The sequence below is a fragment of the Cyrtonyx montezumae genome, unplaced genomic scaffold (genome assembly GCF_038088225.1).
Source record: "Cyrtonyx montezumae isolate F1298 unplaced genomic scaffold, pur_monq_1.0 scaffold_1, whole genome shotgun sequence".
Taxonomy (NCBI): Eukaryota; Metazoa; Chordata; class Aves; order Galliformes; family Odontophoridae; genus Cyrtonyx; species Cyrtonyx montezumae.
This window is the reverse complement of record NW_027071825.1, coordinates 1,471,522-1,485,374: the sequence shown is the minus strand read 5'-3', so window position 1 is coordinate 1,485,374 and position 13,853 is coordinate 1,471,522. Positions and strand designations below refer to the sequence as shown.

General features: G+C 46.7%; 1 protein-coding gene across 2 annotated transcripts in view; it reads left to right on the top strand.

The window, feature by feature from the left end:
- The first annotated feature begins 1,465 nt into the window (after positions 1–1,465).
- Positions 1,466–13,853, top strand: part of PDE4B (phosphodiesterase 4B) — a 116,778-nt gene continuing 104,390 nt past the window's right edge. For both annotated transcript variants that reach the window (XM_065737350.1, XM_065737341.1), the window contains exons 1-2: positions 1,466–1,544; positions 3,429–3,664. In XM_065737350.1, coding sequence (XP_065593422.1) covers positions 1,503–1,544; positions 3,429–3,664 — 278 coding nt within the window. In that variant the 5' untranslated portion in view covers positions 1,466–1,502. The remainder of the gene's footprint in view (positions 1,545–3,428; positions 3,665–13,853) is intronic.

Below are 13,853 nucleotides of genomic sequence, written 5' to 3'. Positions count from 1 at the left end.
AGCCCAGCACCAGCCCCCAGACCACGTCCAAGGAGCCCTGGAGGGTCCAGCTCTGCCAGAGAGCTGCAGCCTGCTTCGTTCAGCTGCTGAGGAGTCTCCTTCCTCCTTTTATTCTTTCTCAGGAATTTTGTCTGCACGCTGTGGAGGAATGCATATTTTTGGCAGCAAGCAGTCACGCCAGAATTGATTTCCCCAGTCTGTGAATTCATGCCGCTGTCACTGTCATCCTTACCCGTGTCTCATCTCATTTGCTGTCTGTCCACTGTCATTTTGGGATTCTTTTTGTAACAGGGCTGTTTAGTTCCTCACAATGGCTGAAGATGGATGAAAATGGTTACGTTTATTCTGCAGTTCTGTTCTGCTGCAGCAGCGTGCCCAGCAGGCTGAGGACCGTACAGAAGGGGTTGTGTGCAGTTCTGGCCAGCCAGCAGGCTGCCCAGCAGCAGCCAGCCCTGGCACCTCTGCCTACCTCAGCTTTTGCCCTTTGGGGCTGACACTGCTGCAGGCTGCGTGTGCCTGGAGGGGCTGTGGGGCTCCTGGGGTTGGCCACTGTGGGAGCAGAGGGACCCACAAGGAGCGCTGAGCCCAACCCTGAGCTGCTCACAGCAGCACCCAATCCCCAGTGGGGTGGCAGTGCAGCCAGGTGAGCTGAATGCAGCTCAGACTCCAGTTTGTCTCAGCAAACACCACGTTACAAGTCCCCAGAGCAGACCCTACGGCACAGCTTTCTGGGGGGGCTACAGCAGCAACCCTGAGCAGGGCCGTGCTGCAGCCGCTCAGAGCAGGGCAGAGCTCCTTGTCTGCACAGTGAAGTGGCACAGCAGCTCTCCCTGTTTGGTGGGGAAAGGAGAGGAAAGCCCTCACTGTTCTTGCTATGTAACTCGCAGCTCAGACTTCTGGTGAGCAGTAAACCCCCATGAGAGGAGCAGAGAGCTGGGAGCACTGTGATCTTGCTCCCTCCCCATGATGTTATCCATCCTGAGTGCTCGGTGGGGTCAGAGCTGCTGTGCTGCTGTGTGCTCCAGGGTGGCAATAAGTAGTGGGCATGAGATACGATTCAAGTTTAGAACTGCATACAAGTGCAATTCCTTTTCTGAATTAAGTTTCTTTGGACTGGCCTCTGTCAGAGCCAGCTCAAGCCTTTTTCTGTACGTCTGGACAGGGTTCAATTAAAGAAACATCCTCTGTAAGCTGAACCTGTTGGCTTTGATTCTGTATTCCTAGGCACGTTTCAGTCTTGGTTAGATTGTACAGCCTCGTGAACGCCGATTACATTTAACATGATTTTACTAGGTGTTAAATTGCCCTTTCCCTAACGTTGGCTGCCAGGTGTAACGTGGAAGTGAGCAGCCAGGCACAAATCAGCTGTGACATCAGCAGTTAGCTTCCTACTTTGTTACCCAGAATGGTTCGTTATTCAGAAATACAGCTGCAGCTGCTTTTTCTTTCAGGCTGCATGTGAACAGCAAGTTCTTACAGCAGGGAGTACTTCAACCCCAATAATGAAGAAAAGCCGAAGTGTCATGGCAGTGACTGCAGATGAGGTATGTTTCTTAAAAAACACGTTGTATTTTTCCCAGTGCTTCATGGAAGGTCAGAAGTCTGTTTTGTCTTTGTATCAGCTGGTTTTGCTTCAGTGACTCATTGATTTTCTTAGAGCTGTTTGCAGATCATGTATTAAGCAGAAAATAAACACACATGCTGCGAATTCTGAAGAGCTTTTGCAAAGCATGTAGAACTTTCTTCTTTGCTCAGTGTAAGAGTGACAGAGAGGGCTGGACACTCGTGTGTCCTAGGGCAGCTCTGTTCTGGATCCCATCTTTGAGCATGTGCTGTACTGCAGTGCTTACAAGCATTTCAACATCTCTTGCTGCGGTGGTTGCTGAACATCTAATGTGATGATGCATGTTATTCCATTACTGCGCTTGCTAATCGTCATTATAATCTCCTATTAATTAAATGCCAGTTCCCATTCTCTGGAGAAATGCATCAGTTTGTAATGATGGCGTGATAACTACAACATTAATTGCCTTGCTTGTCTCAGCTGGGCCTCTCCAAAAATGGAAAACCACAAAAATGTATGTGGAAATACAGGGGAGGAGTGGAGCTTAAGAGTGCTATCCTCCAGCAGCTGAGTGATTCTTTTACCTTCTCAGAGCTCAGGTTGCATTGCTTTGCAGTCAGATTGCCTGCTCCTGGTGGCAGGGTTGCTGTAGTCCACTCAGTCTTTGCTGATAATAGAAACAGACATCTGATGTCTAATGGGGACTTAGAACAACACTCTGCTGTACATTTCTTAAAGGATAACAAAGCAGTTGAAGTCTCAAAAAATTATTATTAAAGGCAAGTCAAGTGAGAACCCCCACGGAGCGCCATTCTGGGGTCTCTAGGAGTGTTTTGGCTGGATTTTGTGCTGCTGAAGTGCAGGGTTTGGGTCACTGGAGCTCTCTGGCCTATTTTTGGAAGTACAGCAGACCAAATATTTAAAGGTCTGCCTAGATAATTTTGATTTTGATGCTTTAGTAACTTTGTGCCTCTGCACCAGCACGCCCTGAAGGACCTAAAAAGTGATTATGGCAACATTTATATTTTTCAAAGCTACTGGGTCATCACTTTCACTCAGTGCTCAACGTGATTCCCCAGAGGTGAGAGAAGTACCTCTGCATGCAATGCTGGCTGCAGGGGTGGAGGGGAGAGTGCCCTGGAGGCAGACTGTAGGGAAAATGAGTGCAGGGATCTGGAGAGGCTGTAAGGTGGGCTGAGCGAGGTCTGAGAAGGGTGAGGGGAACAGGGAAGAGATCAAAATTCAGAAGTGTAAAAAGAAAAGTAAAAACGTAGTGTGGTTGCCACATATATGCATACCTATGGTAATAACCCTTCAGCTTCAACTGCTAGCTCCTTGCACACAGTACAGCCTCACTGCAATTGAAAATTCTGTTGGTGTAGCTGGACTCTACAAGACCAACACAGCTTCTTGCGGTGCTCTTCTGTTGGGGGAGAGAGAACCTCTGGCTGGGATTTGGAAAGGCTGACAACCATTTGGTGATCGCAGGGGCATTTTGAAATAGAAGGAAGTAGAAACTCTCAGAGAAATGGGGGAAAAAAAGAGACTGTTCCTTTTAGGAAGGACAGACTTAGGTCAGGAAGCCTAGCTGGAAGTTGTCACTGTAGCCGATGATTTGGGATGCACCCAAACCCAGTGTTCTTGTAACCTGTCTTTGATTTTGAGTTTAGCTTGGACATGTTGCACGTGAATTTTCGAGTTCATTCATAACTTGATAAAACAAAAACACAGTGCAGTCAAACTCTGCCAGGATGTCATACAGTAATCTTTTGTGAGTAGCTGTAAGTGTAGAACAAAGCAATTGAATGTGATGCACTCTCGTGAAGGAAACCATTTGTTTGCAGAACTTCTTTTCTCTTTGCAGAATGCTCTGGATTACCTGGAGTGTGGGCTGAGCAAGTCCTACAGCACTTCCAGCCATGCTCTGGGCATAGACCTCTGGAGAGGAAGGAGGTGCTGTTCTGGCAATCTGCAGTTACCACCGCTATCCCAGAGACAAACAGAAAAAGCAAAGACACCTGACAGAGACATCGTCTGCAGACCGACAACTCTGCCCTTGTTGGCACCTCCGAGTATTGCAATCACCACTTACCAAGACTGGTAGGTTACTTTCCTTTGCTACACACCTCACGTTGCTGTTTATTGGGGGTCTGGTGTTACTTTCTGGTGGGTTTTTGTGTTGTAAATTCTGATTCTGGTGAAGGGATTTGTGTTATTAGCTTTTCACTCACAGAAGAGTTCAGGATGGTGTTGAACTCTTCTGTGCATCCAGGCCTTAGCTGCCTGGCTTTTTTCTGTGCAAGTGTTAAGGAGAGGCTTTCTTTGGTAAGAAAAGGCATTTAAGTCTGATGTTCAGCTCAAGAAAAGTCCCTGAGAAGTTATCGGAGAGCTGATTAAAGGGGGGAAGGGAACGCCGTGAGTTGAGTTCTGAAACAGAAACTGAATTTTAAATGTAAAAGCAAGGGAATTCAACTGGAGGGAGGGAGAGGAAGACAATGCAAGTGGGCATGCATTGGAATTGCAGTGGCAGAATGTGACAGCAATATAAAGTGTGAGATGCAGTTTGCCATATGACTCTGGAAGTGGCATTGCAGTGTGACTGTGAATCTTGTGCGCTCAGCTTCACACTTCAGCTGTGCTTTGGGTTCAAGTTTTTACATACTCTGCTCTCAATTTCATTTGCTGGCTGCAAGGCACATTCACTTTGTTATTTCACAGGCTGAATCTCGTTTTGGCTCCCGTTAAGCTCAGCACTCAGTCTTCAAGGCCAGCGTCACAATTTGCATTTGAAAAATGGTAAAGGACATCCTAAATTCATTGGTTACAGTACTTCCAAAACGATGCATTTGATGTAGATGAGATACAGAAATCAAAGAGGAATTAGCAGGGGCCGTTGTCCAATGTTTGCATTTAATTACTGTGAATAAAGTTAACAAAATGAGTTTGTGATTTCCGATGAATTGTGTGTTTTGACAATAAAAGGGTTGGTTCATCTCTCCTGAGCATGCTAAGAGTGCTCTTTTTCATGTGTTAAGCAATTTGTAATCCCGTCTACAAGACAACGTGGAGTCTGTTGGTAAGGTGCTGTTCTGTAGCATTGGTCTTTGAACAAACCTTCATACGTGGCTTAGAAAATGCAAGGAGCAGCAGTGAGTTTGTGATTAGCTCCATTGCAACACAAGAGGGCATTGCTGCTCCTCTCTTCTTTCAGAGGGAATGTGTCATGAGCATATTTTTGTGGAGTGGCATGCCAGCCAGAGAGCAAGCACTCACAGCTGGTACTCAGCTTACTCCTTTATCGTTATTAATCAATAAGCAGTTAACTTCTGACTAATTAATTCTGCCTGAATCACGTGTATCTCTTTGTAGCTGTTTGGGCAGCTTGGTGCTGCTGGTGCACGTGGCTCATTGCCTTGCTGTGCTGGTCACACCTGTTGTAACACACGCGTGCTTGTGTCTCCCACACCTGTCTGAGCTGGGCACCACCACTGAGTGTGCAATGGCACTCAGCATCCCCATTTTCTATTGGAGCTGTAGTCACCAAGGCCTCTAGAGTAGGTTGACCCACTTTTTCACCCCATGCCAGGCAGCTGCTTCTCCATGGTTTCAAGTTATCGAGCGTGATCACGCTTGGGATTTGCTTGTGTAGGGTTGGTGCAAGGTGGATCCAGTCCCAAAGCTATTTCAACTCCTGTACTGGGGTGTAGTCCTGTGTGAAATACACCCCAGAGACAGCTTATATTTATGTCAGCCCACTCTGTGTCATTGTGTTGGTACAGCTTTGGAATGATAGGAGCATTAAGAGACTCAGTGAGTGGGCAATAAGGCAACAGGAAAATTTCAGTGTACGTAAATATAAAGTGATGTATCTGAGCATGAAAGAACTGTAGATGCAAAACAATGTTCATGCTCAGAAACAAGATCCTGGGAGCAGGAGAGAAGTCAGATGGCATGGCAATTTCATGCTTGTTAGTGGTCACATAAAGCAGATCAGAAGTTAAGGATTTGAAGGAAAAGCAGAGGATAAAGCAGGCAACAATGGGATTCCGAGGTAAGAACCCATTACTTAGCCAAATCTCAAATGCAGTGGATGGTTCTGGCCTCTGTTTCTGTTCCCCAAGGCACAGTCAGGCTGCAGCCTGCAGGGGATGGGTTTGTTGATGCTATATAGAGATGAACGTAGTGGAGCATGCAACAGGAAAGCCCTCCTCTGGAGTTTAAAGGTAAACGGCCTCGGTCAAGGACGTCCTGGGTTTGCACAACTGAAATGTGTAAATAATGATTTATCTGTGAGATAAATGGTGATAAATCTTATGCTGTAAGCTTTGTGAGGTCCACTCAGTATGATTTCATTTCCTGGGGTTTCACAGAGTTGGAGCTTGGCAGCTCTCTCCAGAGGAGACCAATGGGACTCCTTCGGAAGCACAGAGGTTTTCCTGAGCGTTCTGCAAGTTGTTCCTGTGTGTGCAAAACCCCACAGAGAGCTGAGAAATACCTCGTTATTATGACATGAAACCCGATTCTTTGAAACGATGTCGTTATTCCGTTTGCCTGTTGTGCATAGAGAAATGATGGGGTTTTTTGTGTCCCAGTGACACGAGCTGGCTTCTTTCTGAAACACAGATTCCTCATTACACTCTTATACTCGGGACATCTTCGGGAGCACACACAAATCTTCTGTGGGGACATTGCCTCTGTCACGTAGAGCGAGTCCGATGGAAGCGAGGCTTTCCGTGGGCATTATGCACCGAACAAAGAAACCACTTCGGTTTGGGCTTTTGTTTCCTGTTTGTGCAAACCATTGTTGTCTTTGTAGAAGTGTATCATCTCAGCCAGGAAAACGAGAAGATGGTTTCTGGAGAGGCAGGGATAAATCAAAACCCCATCACTGAAGGATTGCCCTGAGCAGGAAGCGCTCTGAAGGAGCGGCCAGAGCTCTGCCCTTGTTGGGGTCAGTGCTCCTGCACGCTGCCTCAGTCCCTGGGAAAACCTTTATTGTGTGTCTGTTTGGGGCATGTGTTGTGCTGAGCTGCTCTTCTTCCAGTTTCTCTGTGTCATTTTAGTCCGAAAATCTCTGCTGCACTCATTATCTCGCTGTGCTTGTGCACTTTCTCCTGATGGTTTCTTCAAGCATTTCCTTACCTCTGTTGCTCCGTAGCATTTTGCTCTCTGGGCTCTGCATTGAGCTGAGTGCCAGGTGACAAATGTCTTTGTCGTCAGATGAGATTTCATACTGAAATGCTGGGAGGGATTTTACATGTAATAATGTATCTGCAGTTCTTCCTGGAGAGGCACCTTCTGTGAAGTACAGTGCTTTCTGCTGACTGCTGGGGTATTCATCTGTATGCATTAACTTTAGGGAGGGTAATGGATGGGCTGAGATGCCTCTGAAGGAAATAATTCCACCACAGAGTTATGTTGAGGTCCAAAGCTGTAAAGACAAATATATAGCTAAGAAGGAAAAACGCACAAAACCAATAGGGAAAGGGAAGGGCCCAAACCACTACCACTCCATACCCAAAAGATCTCAGCCATAAGGTTGGAACCCAAGCAGTTGTGCTGCCTGTGCACCGCTGAGGGATGCCAGGAAATCAGATGGAATTAGTTCTGATACAGACCATGGAGCTCAGGTGGGGATTTGGGAGTCACTATGTTACCAAGCCCTGCAAAATGTGGGCTACCAATGGAGAATGTAGCTAGATTGTATTCCGGTAGCATTAATGCTTTGCTTCCTATTAAAAACAGGAGTTAGGGGAAGTTTGGTTTGGTCAGCACTGAGCTAGTGCAGAATTCACCTGCAGCATCAGTGCTCTGCCACAGCAGCGGGCTGAGAGTGTGCTGATGGAGGAAAGGAATAACAGGGATCAAGTACAGACTGTTATTTGGGAGCAGCAGAGGATGAGATATGGCTGGTTGCTTTTCAAGTGTTTTCCTGCCATGTTTTCTCAGGAATTGCCTTACTTCTGCCTTCCAGTGGTACTACAGAGGTAAGCTCTGTGGGAGGTTGGGCCGTGCCTTACATAACGCTGCCACTGAAGATACATGGGAGCCTAAAAATAAAGCTGCTCCTGAGGGTGTTTTTTTCTCTGTTTTTATTTTGTGAGATCTGTATTTTCTTGAGGCCAGTGCTGCTGTAACCAGCAAAGAGAAAATGAGCAGACTGGAACCAAAGCAGTAACAGCAAGCTAGCAGTGGTGTAATAGCATTTTGTGTGGAAGTGGCATGGCAGCAAGCATACTGAACAGCTTTTGTAAACGGGACGGGGAAGGAGTGTGCAGGATACAGCTCTGCAGTGGCACTCTGAATACAGAAGCCTTGCAGGCAGCTTTGTACACATTTCCATGAAGGTTGTTACGACATCTTTGGCAGTCCTGTCCAGTGTTTGTGCTCCTCAGTCCCGGAGTGAGGGAGGAACCGGGGTGTGAGCAGCATGCTGGGAACTGCACAGAGCATCCAGAGCAGCCTGCAGCCTTTGCTCAGTGCTCTGGGGCTCAGGGGTAGGCTGGGCAGGGAGCAAGGGCTGGGCTGCCCCTGGCTGGGATCTGTCTCAGGCCCCTGGGGTCACCTGCAGTGTTTAGCATTGGATTTTTCTGTTGAAACAAAGCTGTTGTGTGGCTTGTCCCAAAAAAGACCCCCCAGATCACCCCGTCCAACCACCCACGTACCACCAATGTTTCCCACTCCGTGCCACATCTACATGTTACTTGGACACCTCCAGGGCTGGTTACTCCCCCACTCCCTGGGCAGCCCATTCCAGTGCCCAACCACTCTTATCACGTCCAACCTGGCCCTCCCCAGGCACAACGTGAGTCCATTGCCTCATCCTATCGCTGTTACATGGGAGCAGAGGCTGATCCCACCTCACCACAGCCTCCCTTCTTGTAGTTACAGAGAGCAGTAAGGTCTCCCCTGTGCCTCCTCTGCTCCACACTGAACACTTGCAGCTCCCTCATCTGCTCCTCTTAAGGCCTGTGCTCCACACCCCTCACCAGCTTCATTGTCCTTCAAATACGTATGCTGTTAATTATCCAAAGCTAATTATGCCTCACTCTCTCTCAGAGCCAAATGAGAACTTTGAGGTTTGAAAGATTCTGACAGAATTGGATGCTAGTGGAGTCTTTCCTTTTAAAGATTATTTTTTACAGCATCCATAATTAACCAATTAACTGTCGTGCTTTGTGTGTCTGTGAGCATTACTGCTCGGGTGCCTGCAGTACTCGGGCTTCTTCTCCAGGTGGTGACAGTGGGCAGCAAATTTGATGCGATGTTGGAAGCATAACGACAAAATTCACTGAGTCCAAGACTGTGTGTTCAGCAGGGATGCTGCATTCAGCTGGGTTTGGCCCCTGTGAAGTTGCTGTGCTGGTGGGGAGTGGCCAAGGGGTAGGTGTGGGTAGTTAGAATGGGGAAGGGTGTGGAGGTCTGCTTACTCTGTGCCGTAAGTTGAAGTCTCATTTCTTAGATTATCTCAAGTACAGCTAGATGAGAGCTGAATAAGCTGCAACCCAAAAATAGGAGAAAAAATAGCCGAGCTGGTTTTTCCTATGATGTGAAAAATAGAAGACTAGATGGAGGAAAAAACACCTTATAAACATGTTTTTGATTGTCCTTTTATCTATTGTTAAAAATATTTAAATTGCAGAGGTTGGAAGGGACCTCTGAACATGGTCTGCTTCTAAATGTGTATTACTCGTGTAAATCACATCCTGCTCTCTTGTACTAAACCAGGATCCCTTGCTCTGATTGCAAATGCTTCCTGCGCCTCAACAGCCTGTGCTGCATTTCTTTGGGGTGTGCATATTGAAAAAGGAGGTCAGCTCTGCTCCTCACAACATCCTACATATCCTATGGGGAAAAGAGTTTTTTTATTTCACTGTGCTGTTTCTGGACAACGTATACGACAGCGTAGTTTTGAAAAACAGAATTAGTGTGATTGACTTAAGTTTCTTCACATTGAGTGATATAGAAGATTGTTGACTGGTAATGATCTTAAAAGTTTTTGACTCCTGAGTGATTTTGTTTGCTTGCTCTTCCCTGAGCTCCCTTTGAAATCTTATCTGCTACACTTAAGCATGGCTCGTTGCTGGTGCTGAGCACAGGATTTCATAGCTTGGAGAGCTGGGAGCCCCACCAGACAGGATCTGAAAAGCTGAAATGTTCTGTTGTGATATGCTCCTTACGATGTCTGCTGTAGTTCACAAACACCTCCTGAAGAAGTTCACTGGTGTTTAAATCCAGTTGGGTTTGGCAGGGTGGTAGGCATGGCACGTCCACGTTGTGTAAGAAGAAGAAAAGCCTTTGATTTTGCTGCCATTGGTGTTCCCCCTGCCCAGCTCTGTTGAACTGGCTGCAAGCAGATCACAGAACCACAGAAGTGCAGGGGCTGGAAGGGACCTGCAGAGCTCACCGAGTCCAACCCCCTGCCAAAGCAGCTCCCAGCCCAGGGTGCACAGCTCGGCGTCCAGGCGGGGCTGGGACGTCTGCACAGAAGGAGACCCCACCGCCTCTGCGTGCAGCTCCAGTGCTCCATCACCCAGTAAATCAGTGTGACTGCACGCCTCGTGCTGCAGAGCTCTTTGCTCATCCACTTATCACTGGGGTTATTTTCCTGAGCTCAGTGTCTCAGCTGCCTGCATTTAAGACATTCCCTGATGCTGTTGTTTCCTGAAGTTCTTGGATCTTTTTCTCAGTCGGAATAGATTTTTGTATTTGTATGTTTCCCAGAAGTCCTGGATAGAAGAAACACGATTTATGTTTGAGACAGTTGGTATAGGGGGATTGTAAGAAGAAGCATGACAGTGGGTTAATTAAATCAAAAAGTGGTTCTGTTTTCATGTTGCTATTTCATACAAGCTGCCTTTTCATGCACAATTTGTTCTGGTTTTCTGCAGTGTAGCATTGTCCTTAGTTTGCATTTGTTAGATTTGCTGGCTTTTCCTCTGCTTCTAGCATCCCCTTTTTGTTTGAATTGCAAGTGGAGCCTGCGGGTCCTGTTGCAGCTGGTGCAGAGGCTGTGCTGCAGGTGGTGCCTGGGGGTACTCGCTCGGAGCAGAGGTAGCTGCCAGCATGCAGATACAGCCCTTAATGATTCAGTTATAATTATACGCCTCTATCCAGAATGAAGTAAGGCAGCATGAAATGCATCTAGAATGGAAAGAAATGAGTCACCATTAATTAGCAAAAGACAACGGAGCTTCTGAAATATTATGTTCAAACTTCGTCCTCCCAGGAATGTAAAATAAATGGAGATTATGGAAATACAGTTGATAGAAAAGCTGAATCAGACAGGAATGTGACACAACTTTCTTTTATCTTTAAACTTCTGACTAATGATGACTTCATCTGAAAGGAAAGATCAAAACCTGCCTTGCTTTGTTCCATGGAGAGCCACCCTCCTGTGCTCAGCGGAGCCGTGCTGGCACGGCACGTCGTCACTCAGGTGGTGGTCTGCTCTGCACTGCCCTGAGAGCAAAGCTGGCTTCCCCAGCCAAACTCAGTGAAGTCCACTTAGAAATGACATTTCTAAATACTTGTAACCAAGCTACAAGGTCAGTTTATTAGCAACACCGTTATGAATGCTTCTTCTGATTGGTGAGACTCCCTTGAGATACAGCCGCTGTTGTCGAGACATAACAAACCTATTTGTTGTGTTGGTGCCAATCCCTCAGCATTGGGTTCAGTTGTCTTCTGTGGCTGTGGTTGGTGCCAGGTGGTGATGAGGTGAGCCATGCAGCCAGCCTTTAGGGGCTCATGTCACCTCCCTGCCAGTGATGGTGCTGTTGTAGAGTCATAGCACCATAGGGCCATTTGAGTTGGAAGAGACCTTCAATCTCAAAGCCCATCTGGTCCCACTCCCCACAGTGAACAGGGACACCCACAGCTCCACCAGGTGCTCAGGCTCTGTCTCCTGATCCTGGGTGTCTGCAGGGATGTGGCACCACCACCTCTCAGGGAACTCCGTGCCACTGCATCACCACCCTTAGTGTAAAGAACTTCCTTATAACCAGTTTAAATCTTCCCTATTTTAGTTTGAAACCGTTTCAGCTTGTCCTGCGACAACAGCCCCTGCTAGAGTCTGTCCCCTTCCTTCTTTTAGCCCCTTGGTCTACAGGTTTCGGGCTATGAATTTATTCCTCTAATTGAGCTGTAATGGATAAAGCAGTATGTGAATTCTGACTGTGGTGCACAGTGCATTTTGTGTGGTATCCAGGCCCCAAAACTGAAGGCACTTGGCCAAGCTTATGGTCTTCATAGGGATTCAGCTACGTCCAGGAAGTGGCATAAAGCCTTTTTTGGTTGCTTCCTTAGTAAAGAGTGTTTGAAATTGTGCAAGACTCCTTTGCCATGGCTTCTTTTTCTCTAGAGTCACTATAGAGGTTTCTGCCTTTGAAGAATAGGCTTGCATGTTCGATTCACTCGTGAAGCCTTGATCTATAGCTCTGAAATCAGAAAATAATGTTAAGTAATACGGATTGTTCTGACATATGTGATTACTCACTGGGGATAATATAGAAAGCAGTTAAAAATTCTCTGAGATATATTCTAAATGAAGAGCAAAGTTGCTAAGGAAATTACTGTTACGAACACCACCTCTTACATCATTATAATTCATAAATGGATCTCCTCATAGCTATGGAAGAGTTCAAGGATCTCAGGGCCACGTTGTCTCAGTTTTCCTGCTGTGTGACCTCCTATGGCAAAAAACGTGCCCAGTGGAGGAGCAGTTCTGTGCATGCAGGCATGTTGCTGAAGGCTCTCGAGGTGCCTTTCTTAAAGGTGGGATTGGTTTATCTGCGACCCACCTGGGCCTTTCCCATCTTCTTAGAGGTACGAGGTGTTACAAGGACTTAAAAACTTACAAAATCATACAGCAAAACTGCAGTTGGTGAGTGCTGAAGCGAAAACCAATGCATCAGCTGCCCACTGAACGAGGACTAATTTGTTGTAAGGCAACTGGATGCTAATTAATTGGGGAGAGCCCAGGAGGGTTCGCTCAGGGTAGAGCAGGTCCCGTTCAGCCCTTGGGAAGCACCTAGATGTGCGTCATTTCTTCGTGCTGCTGCCCAGGCTCTCTGAAATAAGGACAGACTTTTCCAGTTGCTTCTTTCTTCTGCAGTTGGCTCAGCTCTTACGCTGCAAACGTAAGTGTTGCTAGGTGCTGTGCTTCTGTCTTCTGTGGCCATTTATAGAGCTCCAAAACGTCACTTCCAAGGTCTGTGCAGGAATTACTGGTGTCAGCCCCTCAGAAGAGTTCAGAGGCCCCTAAATCTGTGGGAATGGAGGTAGAGAGTGTGTGATTTGAGACTACTGAATATAGCAAAAACAGATCTTCCAACGGTAATATAAATTGCAGTGAATTGTAATTATTATTTTTGCCCCTTAAATGGGGAGATCTTGTCTTGCAAACCAGTAATTAGCGATGCATTTCTGCCTCCCATTCAGCATTTCAATTTTGGAAACGTTCAGGAAAATACAGGAAAGATCCTCAAACATGTCATTTAAAGTTTTCTGTCACGGAGCTATTGAGAGACCATCTTTCAGAAGCTGAGCCTGTGAGCCAGCAGACAGTGCTGCGGAGTGAAGGCGAGGAGTGAGTATGAGCTTTGCATTTAAAAAACGAAAACAAAACAAAACCCAAACCATAAAACCTCCCACTTGTGAGCTCAAAAGACAGATTCCTGCACTGGGCTTCTATTGAGGATGTTATTAAGGGAGGGCTGAAGCATTTTATTGCATACAGATTCCAGATTATATTTTTGTTGTGACGTTTATGCTGTTATTAAGGACTCGGTTGGTACTGCATTCTTTGGTTGCTGTGCTGTGTTGGGGCTTTCCCTCTTTGTAGGAAGTTGTGGCTGATGGAGCACATCTGAAATTAGGATGGAGAATTCTTTTTACTCAGGCTGAATGACTATTTTAGAGCATCACACTGTGGGTGCGATGGTTTGAAAATGTCAATCATATATGTTTAAGTAGGGGATGTCGTCAGCTTTGCTACTTCTCTGAATGGAGCTAACACTGAAATATGGATTAGGAGGGGTAGAATGAGCTAGCATGGGTTTGGATGGGTAGAACTGAGGAATGCAGCATCTGCCCCTAATTCAGTCAGTGGTGGAAGAGGCATATTGTGCATCTTGGCTGTGGTGGAAGGGAGGTTTGCAAGGCACAAAGTTCATGTTTTATCACCTCCCCTTGTGTTGTTGGGCTCATCCTCCTCCTCCTCCTCAGGACCACATTCACCTCTCTGAGCCACCAGAGCTCTTCTCAAGCACTGCACCTCTGACCCTCC